Below are 15,958 nucleotides of genomic sequence, written 5' to 3' on the forward strand. Positions count from 1 at the left end.
ATCTTTAAAAAAACGTGAACAAAACAACACAGAAATGCTTCACAAACCTCAAAATCAACTTTTAAATCCACTTAAATTCAAGTTTTTCAGGATGAGATTATGCTGCTGCAATAAAAGACACCATTTATTTTCAAGTTTCTTTTTTACTCACAACTATACATCATGTAACAACTTCAGCTAGATCATGCTTTAAGCTAGTTTGGTGTGTTAAATGGTTAAAAATAAATACCTAAACACAGGTTTAACTCTAACTGTATCCACAAAACACAAGATGACAGCTAAGGCTTTAAAAGAGGCCAAACTATGTCATGCACGTCGGTTTATTTGAGGTGAGCAAAACACAACATGTGAATAATTAAAATACTTTTAACTTTTACTTACAACTGCATTTTGGGCCTGACAAAGAAAGAGAATAAATTCTAATAAATGTTTCAGATTTTTCTACAAGCATTTAAAATCATCAAGAATTAGTTTTAATTGAAAGGACAATTTTAGAGATGCATGCAAATGTGAAAGAAATAAAGGGGAACTTGCCTGTAGTTTCACTGGTTTGGGAGATTCTGGCTGTTTGTTGCAAATAAAAAAAATACAAATTATTAAATGACATACAAATATTCAGCACACAAAGTAGTCGAGTGTCTCCTTCATAGCTGTATCATGTGACCCACATCCTATTTTGGCAACATTATTTACACAGAGAGCAATCTTCACTTGTAACAAAGTTCTTCTGTTGTAAAACTGACAGTTACATCTCATTTTTCTGCAGAATTATTGCGTTTTAATGAGTGACGTTTTGTAGCTTTGAGCGAATACTCACAGGAATGTTGTGGTCTCTTCTTCCTTTGTGGGAAGAAGCAACATGTGCGAGGTACTGGATGACCTTCTTTGTGTTTTCTGTCTTACCAGCTCCCGACTCGCCTCTGCAAGGCACAGGAAGACAGCTGATAGAAAAACCGGCAACGCCACGACTCTGAACTCTCCACATCGACAGATGTGGCCACTAGGCGATGATGATCCGTCAGATCTGTAAATCACTGCAGGTTTAATTCACACACGTTCATAGTTCTGACTTCACGGTTAATTACTTTGTCCTCCCTTAAGGTGGAGAAGCAGAGACGTGATCTCAGCTACCATCTCTGTCTTTTTCTGCAACATATTTCCAACATTTTCCAGGTTTGCAGCTGCGGTTTCTGGCATGCTTCTCACTGCTTTGCCACAGAGTTACACTAGCTTAGGAAAAAGGCTGAAAAATGTTCCCAAGATCATCAAATCCAGAATCTTTGACACAACGGCTTAGATTTAACGCATAACCGAGGTTTTACAGACAGTGCACATTTGCATACGCCAACTATGCGCTAGATATTGTTTGGCTTCCACTTGGCAAGAGTGATGTGGCCAAAGTGGAAGAATGAGAGCTGCAGTGTGAAGAGATTGTAATCATAGGGAGATCACCTCTTTGGATTTTTGACTGCAGGCTGTAACATTTCTGAAGGCCTTTGTTTATGCCTTACAAACAAGTACTGCTCTTGGTTTGTGGGGATAATAGTTGGTGTTTTATAGTAGTTTCCACATGTCAGTGGGGAAGTTTTCATCTGTGCAATCTTTGTTTTAAATCCAGCTCTACAGTAATGTACATGATACTAGCTTCCATTACAGATGTGTGCAAAACTTCGTCGATGTCCCGCTAAAATTACATTTTCGCAATTGTGGTGTTTCTGTTAAATAAGAAACTCAGTAAATAAGTTTGTTCAAGTGATAAGTCACTAAAAACACGCCGCGCCACGATCGTCCTACCATTTCCTGTCGTCTTCTTCGTTTTCAGTCAGTAGTAATGCTGAATGTGCTGTGATGCTGAAAAGGTGTTTCCATTGCAGTTTTGCAAAATACACTAATTTCAATACCTACTTATCCTAGCACAAAAACTTTTAACAGCAAAACAACAAGGGGCTTTTTCAAAATTTAGTACCGGTACACCGATTTACATGCGAAGCCGATCTTATCTACCTTTCTAAATGTATAAAAATAAACCACTGCAACATTTCAGACTAAAAAAAATGGAATCTGCCTAAATCTGAATCGTCAGGTCAAGGTTTTTAGAGATTGGTAATTGGCGATCGGCCAGAAAACTGCGATCAGTGCACCCCTAAAATTTAGCGGTTGTAGGATTTGTCTTTTGTCAAAAGCCATTTCTTCCATAAAAGCTAGGCACTCACATTTGTTTTGGTTGATTTTACCCAGAATGCCCTGCACTTTAGTCCACTTCCTGGGATCTCTGGCATTCACATATGGATCTGAACCGCACCAGAGTTCATTTCAACCGAACCAAAGCCTAGCGTTTCAGGCAGCCCAGAGTTCGCTTCTTTGGTCCGCATCAGAGTTTGATTGCACTTTCAAATCTCTCCAAATACACCGAACTTTCTAGACATCCGAACCGGAGTTCAGTTAAAGGTGTGAATGCACCTTCAAATAATATCCACTCAAGGTCAGAGGTCAAATTTACAGAAATTTAATAAATAAACCTTGGGGACTTGAACAACAGTCAACAAATGAATGTTTATATCTGTCTGTATAATTAATTTGAGGAAAAAATAATAATAATAGGAAAGTTAAGCTCAATGTTTACTCACGTGCAAAGAATGGACTGGTCCTCTCGATCTGTGCAACAAAAAAGAAAACTAATTTAACTCCATTTTACATGACAAATTTATAATTCACTCATAAATTATTATTGAACTGAACAATAACTTGAGCTATTTTATTTAAGTAGGCATTAAAATACAGTTTTGTTTCCCATCCATCTCTTGGCAAGAACAGACAACAGTATTAATGAGACAAAAATAAAACAATGTATGAACATACAACAGCTCCACAGTAAAACAACAGTAAAAAAAAGTTCAGAAAACTCAATCTGGTAAGCATTAGTGAAGGGCGATGACAGCACAGGTTTACATTCGTCCCCACTACACACCAACACGTGGCAGTTCTCGTCTCCACAGGTAATATTCATGTCACTTCCATGCTGCTCCAGTTCAGAGTATGTAGTGAACTCTGAAAGAGACAGCTGCTTGGGGGCCATGCGGGGAAAATTAATGGCGATTATATCATAGAGAAACAGTACTTTGTCTTCATATCAACGCTCCCACAGGGACAGGTGCCTGCTGTCCAGTCACATGGTCGGCTGAGCAGGAAGTCAACGGTTTCGGAAAGTCAACGAGTTTCTTCACTTCAACTCATTTCTGCTTCTTTTTTTACTCTCAGCGAGAACATTTGTTATAAAAGTGGAAAATAAACTGTTGGTTTTATAAACAACAATATTTAATCACCATATATTTACTAGAATAAAGTGGTTTAGACCTAAGAATGTTCATGATTTACAATGTCCTACTCAAAGCACAGACTTAAAGTTTACTGGAGCAAAAATTTGCAGTTATAATGGCAACAAAAGGCGATGTTACCGACTACTGACTCATGAAGGCTTATACAAATGCACGCCACACTTTTCAGATATTTTTCTCAAAACCATGATGTGCTCTTTCTCCTACTTCACATCTATTGACCACTTTGTTTTGCTCTGCCACAGAAAAACCCAATGCAACATAAATAAGTTGGTAATTATCACTGGGGATGCACTGAACCACTTTTTTCACTTCTGATACCAAAATCTGTGACCGACACCGATCTGATACAGAAAACAAATTTACTTCACAGCTCCCCTCTGCACCAGATCAGCAAACTTAAATACAACAATAGCTTCATAAGCTTGGTCAATAGGATTGGTGCATCTCTACTTTAAACATAATAAAATGCTTAATACTAAATAAATAAAAATCCTATTAACTGAGATGCTCTGAGGTCATTTTGGGAGATGAGCTGAAAAGTCTGTTTAACCAGTGCTGTAAATATGTTAAATCGTTTTGTTGGGTCCAAGGCTGCACTGTTCTGCCAGAGACGGTGTCCCTAAAAGCGCTGACTGTGTTCCTATTGAGTCAACTGTTGGACAGTTCAGGGACAGAGGACACAGCTGGACGGCCCATTAGGAATCACGCAGGCTTCCTGCTGTTGACCACTGGTTTCCAGTAAAACTATGACAGAAAACACTGTACCTTTAGGAAAAACAGAGCTGCTCATGTCAAGCCAAAGTTAGCTGATTAAAACCAAAAGGCTGACGGACTGTGCAGACTACCATAACTGGGGCTGGTATTTCTGTGACATTAGTCAGCAGTCATAAGAGCAGTTCTGTGGGTTTCTCATGATTGGTTTTCCTGTTGCCAGCTTCACATGACTATTGCGTGGGAAGGCAAGGAAAATTTCTCTTTGCTTCTGATATTATTAGCTGAAGTTAAATTGAAGGCCTAAAAAAAGTTCAATGCAAATCAGAATAATTATTGCAAACGAAAAAAAAAAAATGGTTTAAATGAAGTATAGATTATATGAAATTGTGACAGTTAAAAAATCGGAAGCGTGACACAGGAACTGTTTTGGTCTACATTTAAAATCTCCTCTGTATTCACCAACTCCATGTCCTATATTCACAGCATTTAAAATGTACCGTGATGGGAAGATTAAGTAAACTTTCACATTAGTCACACTAAGATTTAAATCTTAAGTGTACAACATGAACAGAGCAAAGTAACAATAATTCTAACTGGAAAACCTCAGTTTTCTGGAAGTTTATTCCAGATTTGTGGTGCACAGAAGCTGAATGCTGCTTCTCCATGTTTGGTTCTGGTTCAGGTTCTTCAAAGCAGACCAGAACCAGAAGACCTGACAGGTTCTGGAAGGTTGCTATGACAACAGCAGATATTTAATGTATTGTGGTGCTGAGCCGTTCAGTGATTTATAGACCAACAGAAATATTTTAAAGTCTGTTCTCTGAGCTACAGGGAGTCAGTTTAGGGACTGTAGAACTGGGTGATGTGCTCTAACTTCCTGGTTTTAGTCAGAACTCCAGCAGCAGCGTTCTGGATCTGATTGATTTCTTTAGGCAGACCTGTGAAGAAACTGTTTGCAGTAATCAATGATTACTGATTAAAGATAAATGCCTGTATGAGTTTCTTTAGATCTTGCTGAGACATTAGTCCTCTAATCCTGGAAAAGTTCTTCAGGCGATAGAAGGCCGACTTTGTAATTGTCTTTACGTGGCTCTGAATGTTCAGGTCTGAGTCCATCACTGTCATGCCAAATAGTATTATTTACATGATGTCTGAAGACTTAAGAGAAAGAAACAAATCTAGTACAGCTGATCAGTCATGTGAGGTAAACGTTCACTATTCTGATAATGTGTTTCCATCTCCTCTTTGGTGCATTAACTCTTTTTCTAAAACCCCCAAAATAAGGGAGCATAAAATATTTTTTTCCTACCAAATTGAGGAATTTTGCTGCTTCCATCAACAGCATGAAAATGCACATAAAGATGAAAACGCAGCTAATCTGATCCTCATAAAGTAAAAATATGTGGTTTTGAAACTTTTATACACCATAATTTGATATCAATAACAAATCCATGCCTAGTGTGGAATAACCTGATTGAATGGAGTATAGACACTTCTTCACACCAGTAAGGAGTTTTATAACAGAAATACTATCACATGTCTCATCTATAGTGCAACTAAAAGCTCTGATCAAAAGGTTGAACCTGAGGAAGAACCATTAACACTTTAGTCTATTTTTCCAATCACAATCTATATAAAAGGTCCCATTAGCTTCAAAAACTTTACAAGGATTTCTTCTCATAACACCAAGCTAGTCCTCATATCTCTGAGTAATAATCTGAAATCGTCATGGTGTTGCCATGCACAAACAACCACAAATATTTTACTTTCCAATTTCAAAAAAATGCATTTGGAAAAATCCAACAGTTGGCAGAAAAACTGAACCATGAAACCATCAGCACGGTTACATGAAGTACTGCTGACTTTAAGGAAGTTTGGGTGTGGAGGGTCTTTTTTGGCATTAAAAGGGATCATGTGAGCCAGAAATGGGCTTGTGACTGCTTATTAGTCTAACACCTCAGACGGGTATACTTATAATAAGGTGCCAGAAGGACATTACAGTCTGTTAAAGGACTATTACTTTGTTTTTGTGGCACAAACTGATATATGTCCACCAACTATCTGCACCCCATTATTTAAGAAAGTACAAATTGCAATGGAGCCTTGAGAGTTATGTTTCCAATATAAAGTAAGTTTGAGAGCATATTCTGATTTATTCTTAATGTAAAACTGAGGCTTTCTTCTATCAGCCATGGAGCATAAGATTCAAAGAATAGACGGTATTTTCTGCACATAACATGGAGTCATGTTCTGCAGAAAAATTCATGAAAAACTGAATCCACAAATACTGAGCAAGGTGAGCGTCCACAGTCAAAGTTTTTTCAGATTGAATGTATGGGTTTGACCAATGTACTCTTGTAAATTACATCACATAATGCATCTAAACAAGAACATACAGTTGTATTTAAAATTTAAAATAATGCAGTCGTCGTCAGGATGGTGATGAAAAAAACATCAATCCAAAACAAAGCAAGAATCTAGAAATCTAACAAAAGTTGAGAGTGTTTGCACTGTAACCTACAGAAGAAAGAATTTGCAGAGTTGACTGGATATTGTAGAGTTTTTCTATAATTATGTTTTTCCCCAGTGTAAAACATAATTTCCTTGCCCCCCACCAGGCTGAGCATCATTTGTTTACCTTAAATAGAGGGGTTTTTTTTAACACAAGTGACAATAAAGACAGATTAATCTGGGTTTAGACTTAATGCATTGAACTTGGTATGAGGGGGTCGCATAAGCTCATTTCCAAATCAGGATGTTACCTGTGAAGCTCAAATTTTTACATTTTAATATTTGTTTTTCAGATAAAAACATGGTGGACTGTACTAGCGCCCCTACCACCAGGCTTAGCAGATTTTCTGGGATAAACTCTGTTTTCTTTGGAAAAATACAGCTCTGAAAAAATTTAGAGACCATTTCACTGAACCCATTGAAAACCTCCTGGCTATTCCACCAAACATTGATTTCTGAACTATTACCGAGTTAAAACATTAGTGTTGTTGTTTCTAAATGAACATGAACTTGTTTTCTTTGCATTATTTGAGGTCTGAAAGCTCTGCATCTTTTTTGTTATTTTGACCATTTCTCATTTTCTGCAAAATAAATGGTAAATGTTTGCTTGGAATTTTAGAGACATGTTGTCAGAAGTTCATAGAATAAAAGAACAATGTTAATTTTACTCAAACATAAACTTATAAAAAGTAAAATCACAGAAACTGATCATTTTAAGTGGTCTCTTCAATTTTTCCAGAGCTAAAAAAAAAAAAAGACACTTTCCACATTCAGCGAAGTGGAAAAATTTTCAATCCGGCCAACACAAAGCCTGATAACATTCAAGAGTTTTGGAGAAGGGATGCGTCTAAAAGTTGCAGGACTAAACTTGAGCACCCCTGATCTAAGTTGCCTGAGCTTGAAAGCTACAAACTTTACAGACGTAATTATTGCCATGTGTTTGGTGAGGTTGCAACCTGCACTATTTCAACTTTACTGAGCTTGTTTATTCACAGATTTGTAGGAGTGCTGGGAAAACGGAGAAACTGCAAACACATGAAACACGTTGTGTAATTTTAGGCTGATTTGCTTTGTCCAGATCTTTATGGGATAAAGATATCTGCTTTGGAGAAAATCTTGCTGAAACAAGATGAATCCAACTAGACTTGACCTCCTGCCCCGACTGAACGTCAAGGGAACGAGTGAAGAAAGAACCCCATCTCTGTTCACTGAGAGAAAGAAAGCTTGTTTCGTAACTCCACCTGGGACAATGAAGCACTGCTGAACCCGGCCCACCAGTACAATTAAAAACTCCTGTGGTCCCAACGTTGATGCAAAGCAACAAAAAGTATTTGCTTCCAATTCCACAAATGATACTGTCAGCTTTCCATACGTCAGTGAAGAAAACTGTTGGCACACCGAGAACAATTATGGAGCGTATCAGGAAGTGTAATCCGTAGCAGATGTCTAGCGAGATCTAGAGGTCTCCTTGCTCACCCCGTCTTTGTTCGGCAACACCTTATTTAACTTTCTATCTGAGCAGTGAAAAGGCTTCTCTCTAATGCTGCAGTAATTATCGGATCTCTGCAAGCGTTAGTCACCCTTCTGTTACTGATTCTGGCAATCTGCTTCAGTCCCACAGCTCATAAACTTAAAGTTCAGCAACAAACCGACTCTGGACAGCTTTCAGAAGAAGCGTGACGGGCCATTAATCACAGGTATGTGATGAATTATTCAGACTTCAGACACAAGAGTTATGCAATCAGGTGAAATAAGTTGATCAGCGCTAATTTTGTCTGACTATCTCAAACTCAGAAACTTTCCAATAACTTAATTTGGATAAAAGGGCAATAATGCTCCAAAGCTCAACCATGCAGCTGGATGTTTTCTTTTATTAACCAGGCTATTGAAATGCTCAGGGCACAGCTGAAAGCAGCTGGCCTCCATTAATCTCCAACCTAAAAACCTCCTTTTACACCACATCTGTTAATTCAACTACAATCAGAAAGACGGTGGAGAATCAGGTCAAGTCTGGGAGGTCGGAGACGTTCGCTTAATGCAGCTGGAAGGCTGCGTTCAATGTACAGAAACCAAAATAAGTTGCATCACTACGTTGCATAAACGTATCTCGTAGTTTTTTAGAGGATTCTCTCAACTAACACTGGATTATATGAACGGTTTCACAAAAGCTTCAGATGCCAACAGCAAATGCAAAAAGTAGAAATGCAGAAAGAAACCGGACTCAGATGATCTTTCATCTTGACCATCTCTGATCCATTAGGAGGAAACTCAACGTTTCAGTCTGTGAACAACCCACACTGAGGTGCAACCGGGTTGTGGGAGCAACACGCTGCAGTTAGGATGCCATGAGGATTCAAAGTCAGTCTCAGAATTAGTGAGAAAGCTGCTTCATAACTTTTAACTTTAAATTTTAACTTCTAACTTTTGCAGCTTTGGTCGTTTCAACTTTTTCAGGTACAAAAAGAAAGTGGCTTTCAACAGGACATGAGATTCAAACCCAATATTCGATCGTGCTGTGAGGGAAGATTTGGAAAGGAAATAATTTTGTTGTTGTTTAAAATAACCTTAAAGTATTTTTTTATAATTATAGTATATAAAAAATTTAATTAGAATTTAAAATAAAGAAATAATTAAATTAAAAAAATATTTGAAATCTTTAAAAAAATAAATTAAATTAAATTAAATAAATTGCAGGAAAGAAAGTTAAAAAAATATTCTGATGTCACAATTTTAATTTATAAAACAAACATATAACATTAAATATATAAATAATAACAATAACATCTATAACTTTAAATATAATAAAAATGAAGGACATATCAAAGAAACACAAAATAAAAAATAAATAAAATAAAACAAATTAAGTAAAGCATCATCACTGCTCCAGTTATAGATAATAAAATATATGACTGTTTGCGGAAGTCATATGTACGGAAACAAAAATATGCTGCGTCATTCACAACTAAACATATCTTGTAGTTTATAGAGGATTCTCTCAAATAAAACCAGCTGGATCAATGAATTAAAAAAACAACACTTCTCAATGTTGTTAATTTTACTCCTCAAATCTCTTCTTAAAATCTCTGATCTGTGGGTGGCAAGTCATAGCTGGTTGTTATACTCGGCTATCTACAGCTTGCAAACATGCGATCAAAATCTTTCTCTGCACACCAACAAGAGGAAAGCAAATCCTTAAAGCACTGACTGGACTGTCCAGTTTGTCTCCACCCCCACAGTTCAGCCCTCACAATCACACAATGAATCTATTGTCAAGCACAATGGGGTCACCCTCTCTGTTCCTGCTGGTCTGATCCCAGTCAGTCGCTGCTTATAGAGCCTGGAAACCTGCCAGCTGCCAGCCACAGATCTTAGAAAACATCCTCGAGCCTGGATTGCCCTCAGTCTGGACTTTCCCTCACTGACAATTAAAATGAGGACTTCATCATCTTAGCCACATATGCACATTTATCTCCAAAGAGATATAAAAAAATATTACAAAACATTTAGCTACAACTGTTGGTAACATTACAAACAATATCAAACTAGATCGGGGATGTCCCAAGCTTTTCGTCACATGGGTCAAAACGAGTCGCGAACCAAAGGACCCCCAACATAAAGTCTATGTTGTTTCGATATTTATTGTATCCAAAACTTGAAAGGGATTTTTATGGCAGTGTACCAGGACCATTATCACAAAAAATAAAAAATAAAAGGTGGAGTAAATTTTCACTAAAATCTTCAGAAATTTTGTGATTCATTTAAAAAATGTAGTTGAAAAAATTTAGACATTTTCTGAATTTCAAAAACTCAGAAATTTTGAATCTTGAAAAATTCTGAGATTATTCTAAAAAATTTGCTTGTTTTTTTGCGGAAATTTACTCTTGTTTTTCTTTACAACAACCGTAATACGTCATCGTACATTTTGCACGTTTGCTGTATTAAAATAAAGGCATTTAGGTTGATTTTTTTTGTTTTGTTTCTTGCTTTTTTAAACTTCAGAAATTTAGTGATTAATCTCAAAAATTTGATTTCAGATTAAGGTAAAAAAAAAAAATCGCGAATTTGTCGAAATTTCTTTAAGCTTGCGCTCAAAATTTCAGAATTTTAGGCAGAAATTTACTATTTTATTTCTCTTAAATTATTCTAATACACCATTGTGGATTTTGCCCATTTGTTGTATTAAAACAAAGGCATTTAGGTTCTTTGAAATACTTCAAAAATTTAGTGACTCATTTAAAAAATTTAGAAATTATTTTGAATTTCAAAAACTCAGAATTTTTCAGGGTTTTTGTAGAAAATCTTTTAGATTAATCTCAAAATTTCTGAGTTTTTGGAAGAAATTTACCTTTTTTTTCTCTACAACAACCCTAATACGCCACTGTAGATTTTTCACGTTTGCTGTATTAAAATAAAGGCATTTAGAATTTCTTTAAAACTTCAGAAATTTTGTGATTAATTTCAAAAGTTTTCAGTTTCCTTTGAGCTCAATTGAATAACTTTATTTTCAGTAATAGAAATAGAATTTGGGTCATTTTCTTTCAAAACACTTGCTATATTTAACCAAGTTTAATAAAAATAAATAAATAAGAGCTGATTGGTGTGGAGCAAATTTGCCTTTTGAGGAAAAGTCTCTGGATAAATGTGGTTTAACCTTTTCTTAGAGTTTGATTAATTATTTAGTAAGAAAATTATGTTGGTGATCAATTTAAAACTCTCCATCTGGATCTGTTGGCTAAATTTGTATCATTTTTGAATTGTAGTTGGGGGCCACACAAAATCACTTGAAGGACCACAAATGGCCCCCAAGCCACACTTTGGACAACCCTGACCTAGATAATGAAAACTCCACTACAGCTTTAAAGTCAGTTTACAAAAAAAAATCAAGATAATTCAGATAAGCTGAATGTTATACAGAAAACATGTTTATGGATTATTACCTTTAATTCTGCTAAGAAAACAGATTATAGAAACAAACTCTTTTAAAGTCACTCTGAAAATCAGTGACATTTAATGTGCATTGAAATGATAATTCCTGTGAGACTGGTGGGCGGAGAGAGATAAACTCAGACTTACCTTGTAGCATGCATCTGTATGCAGACTCTGAGATGGCGTATATGTGAGGAGGCATTTCGTGCCGCTTTTTGCCGCGGTACATCTCTATGATGTTCTCCGAGTAGATGGGCAGGTTTTTGTAGGGATTAATGACCACACAGAAGAGCCCAGAGTATGTCTAAAAAAAAGATAAGATAATAGATTATTAACTGGCTGCAGAGTGGGTTTGATGTCACAGAAAATGTCTCCTACTTTTAATGTTTATTCATGTGAACTGAAGAGGAGACGGCAGCGATTGTGAAAAACGCTGGACAATTACAGATTTAAGTGATTTTTATACATAGTAACCTCTAAATTGAGATGTATAAAAGTAATTAAACTCAGTAAAGTAAAATATTCCAGTTCCAAAGGTAGCTCCATTTACAGTCCATCTGACATTTATTCAAGCTAATGAAGTAGTTTTGTTTTTTTTTTTATAAAACAATTTGTGTTTCCCAAATGGTCTAAAATATCACAGTCCCCGTCTTAGGAGTACAGAAAAGAAACTGAGGTTTAGCGCTGTAAAGATTATACCCATATAAAGTTGTACATCATAAATGTTACAACCAGGAAAGCATTTAATTAAAACAAAGATGTGTCTCCTGACTTCATGCAGATCTGAGATACACAAGTATTCATAGACACAATGGGGACCTTCCAGCACTCTGTGGAACTGGTTTCAGTCAAATAATTACTAATTAAGCTTTTTGATTTATAGCAGTAGAAGTAGCAGCCTCGTCACTAAAATATCTTGAAGGAAATCCCACTGGTTTTCCATTGGCTTATTGGTTTTACTTTACAGAGAGTTTTGCTTTGCAAGAGATGGGGACAGCAATGTGTGACTTGAGTTGGAAGAACTCTGAATTTTGAGTTGACTTGGACTTGAGGTTCTTTTCCACCAACACGGTTCTGAGTCTGTACTGGATCCTGAACGTGTTTTTGAACCGTTTCGAAAGGTTCCACAGCATGAACTGAGCTAGTTATTTTTTCTGCACCAACTGAGACTTGTGGACTGGTCAACGGCCGAAGAAAAAATCTTGACAACCGAACAAAGACAAACAAGCATGGCAGAGAAGAATGTGAAGTGAAGTCTGTTGAGGAAAGTCAGAAACTGGTTTCATTTTGGAGTAACGAGTGATGGAAAGCAGAGACAAGCCATCTCAAGAATTACCTCATAGGACGTTACCTACTCCTTTGTTGTTTCATGTGGAGTAAGAGTGAAAACAATATTGGTGATTAGCTGAAAGGTCTGTGGATTGTTAAATTAAAGGAAGATAAACAAGATGTAACACACAGATCTTGCTCCTACGCTCTCTTTGCCTTTGTAACATCTACTGTTGACAATGCATGGTAGGTAGAAATGGGTATTGGCTCTCAAGAAAACACCAAAGTTCATAGGCACCCAAAACGAACCAGTTCAAGGAACAGAGTTCGTTCCTTGAAAAAAGCCTATTAAAGACTTAAAATGTGACGTTGATTCAATCCTAAATGACTTGGAATGTGACTAGGACTTTCCCCTTAAAGCCTTGGGCCTGGGACAATGAACATTTATGATGCTTGCCATAAATGTTGATAGCAAAATTTCTTCTGAGTACCACGTAATGAAGGCAAATGCCATCATTGCTACTAGTGCCACAGATCATAAATCTAGTTCAATCTGGAAAGACTCAGACGGAGAACAAGGAACAATTAAAAGATTTAATGACAGCAATGAATAACAGTTCTTTGGCGCTCGGGCCCCGGCAGCTGATTTGAGCTGAGATTTGATGTGAACTCGATGAACATCCCGATAACTGATTAGGGATGCTCTCCCCCAGGGCCCGACACTGGTGGTGGAGGTCTGGAAAGGGTGCCATCCTGGAGAACCGAAGGATGGGGAGGTGGTGGGTTGAACGCAGCTGGGAAGCGTCTGACGGTTTGGGTGTGGATCCTTTTATGCAGAGCCTGAACGTGCAGGGTGAGGTCCAGGCTGAGGACGGGGATGAGCATGACGTCGATGGGTGAACGGAGGGGGCGGAGTCTTCCAGCTTAAACTTCTGCTAAAGCTCAATTTCTGAAAAGGAACAGGGTCTTCTGAGTCCCATAAAAATGGTGAAACGACTAAATCCTATTTTCTTGTTGGTTATTGGTGTTCTAAGATGGAAATATCTGCATTATTTAGATATTATAGCATATGTGTACTACTGTTGTGTTAAATGTGTCATATATTCACACAGCAATATATTGCTGTTTGTACGCAACTATGAAATAACGACGCTCCTCAGTTAAGAAAATCCTGATTTCCTGCTTTAAATTAAAGCAGGTTTTACCTTTGACAATAGAAACAGGATACATGCGATTGTGATTTTAATTAATTAAAGTTTGTGAGCAGATGGACAAGGGTTAATCCCTGGGATTGCTGTTGCTATTTAAACATTAATTTGAGACAGTTTGTGGGGTTCACAGTGCAGCCCACCATGCTGCAGATGCTCACAGACTAATTTAGATGGATAGTCGTGGAAAGTAAAAAAAAACATAAAATGTCCACACATCTTTTTCAGCCTATAAAACCTCTTTGGTCTTTTGTTTTAAAACTTAACAATTGCAAATAAAAGCTATTCTAACAAGACGTGGTTTTCTGTTTGTGCCCCTCAGACTCATTTTTCTCCTCATGATCGTTTTTATACGTTTCTGATTTGTGTGCTTGGCTTTACCACAGACACATTCCCTGACTAATCTTGTCCAAGGCAGTCAGACAGTCTGAAAGGCCCCAACGCGCACAAACCCATTTGGAAAAAAAATTTGGACTCAAATGAATCATGACGCAGGAAAAAGATTTAACAATTTCCATCTGACTTGAGGTCAACACGGAATATACCCTATATTATCCTGAGCAATGAATCCAGAATATTGATTAGGTTAAAACACAACAATCTGATGCAACACTGACAATTAAAACTAAAATAAAGTGTTTTTTGAGTTCAAACTGTTTCAATTAAAAGATAACCACATCAATAACAATGTTCCTGTGCCGCTAAAGCTCATATTTATAAAGGATGGAGTAATGTTGCCAGATGGCCATCAACCCCCTCCTCCATGGGCACGGATGCTTAGACTCTATGCAGCTGTCTGGTCGTACAGATTTGTTACTCTGAAACCTCCCACAGTATCTGCCAATAAACTCCAACCCCCTGTAGCATCATAGCCACCAACACTGCAGATACTTCCACTCTGCTGAGTAAGACTGACTGGTGACATCAGCTTGATTTTGGTCCGTTTCATTCCAACCCCTCCAGAGACGACCTCATGGTGGGAAAGACGCCAGGCAGACAGATCTGTGATCTACTGAACCAGCGGGAACCGCAGGAGGAGGGGAGGGGGATGACTCAGCTGGCTGCCCTTAACTTCGCACCCCAGGGGGTATTTGGGAGGATTAGCTGGCGGTTTACACCGCGAACAACAAGACACCAGTCAGCAGCCGTAACAGCACTCTGCCTGGTTGAAGACTGCAAGAGGGGCCCATCTATGTCTGTCACCATAACAGATTTTTCTGGACGATACATCGGCATAATAATGCAAGAACATATTCTGAGACTGATAAACGTTAAATTCTAATGAACGTTTAACACTGGAACTGGAAGACATTTTAAATATCCAAAATGAATAAACAAAACAACATATCAAATTAATTATGACGTCTCTGTAAAACAAACAAAAAAAAAGGGATAGTTGAGACCAAATCACCAGACTGAAGACTTTTGTCATCCAGTTTTTGGTAGAAAAGAGCGAGAGAAAAAAAGAAAAATCACTTTTCAATTTATCATGGGATTCACTGATTTATTGATTGTTGCGACAGGTCTAGGCACATCTCCTCAACCAGTAGATTTAACAATATCAGCAGCCCACATTTTCAGCCTCATCATTCTCTAAAAACACAAGAAAAGTCTGGTTGAAAATCTGAATTTGAGCTTATGAATGGGCTCTCCATCAGCAGGAAAACAAGCAAAGATTTAGAGCATTTTATTCTGGTGTAAGACGACCAGCAGGGTTTTAAATGATCTCAACAGGAAATCATCATCCGATTCATTTAACACTTTTTTACCCTTTGCTAGACATGCAAAAATATCCAGTATTGAATTGCTCCAAGTCTTGAGATTCCTTTTAATTAAAACGACAAACATGTTACCTCTGTGTGTCTATATATACATATATATTTATACATATTTCTGCAGGATAAAGTGTTTTTGAAAAAGGAGTTTATGCAAGTCTGGCAGCTGAGAAAAGTGGATGTTTTTCTGAGTAAAAATAAAATAACCACCAAACAA

The 15,958-nt window shown here is 37.3% G+C and overlaps 1 protein-coding gene across 3 annotated transcripts in view; it reads right to left on the reverse strand.

Moving 5' to 3' along the window:
* myh10 (myosin, heavy chain 10, non-muscle) overlaps positions 1-15,958 on the reverse strand; it is a 74,522-nt gene that overhangs the window by 48,128 nt on the left and 10,436 nt on the right. For 2 of the 3 annotated variants that reach the window (XM_015037548.1, XM_015037531.1), the window contains exons 3-7: positions 11,637-11,793; positions 2,628-2,655; positions 818-920; positions 535-564; positions 382-396 (exon numbers count right to left, since the gene is read on the reverse strand). In XM_015037548.1, the coding sequence (XP_014893034.1) occupies positions 382-396; positions 535-564; positions 818-920; positions 2,628-2,655; positions 11,637-11,793 (333 nt within the window). The remainder of the gene's footprint in view (positions 1-381; positions 397-534; positions 565-817; positions 921-2,627; positions 2,656-11,636; positions 11,794-15,958) is intronic. The other variant, XM_015037539.1, reaches the window with a different exon arrangement.

The sequence above is a fragment of the Poecilia latipinna genome, unplaced genomic scaffold (genome assembly GCF_001443285.1).
Source record: "Poecilia latipinna isolate Pla-1442-1.1 unplaced genomic scaffold, P_latipinna-1.0 Scaffold25, whole genome shotgun sequence".
NCBI lineage: Eukaryota > Metazoa > Chordata > Actinopteri > Cyprinodontiformes > Poeciliidae > Poecilia > Poecilia latipinna.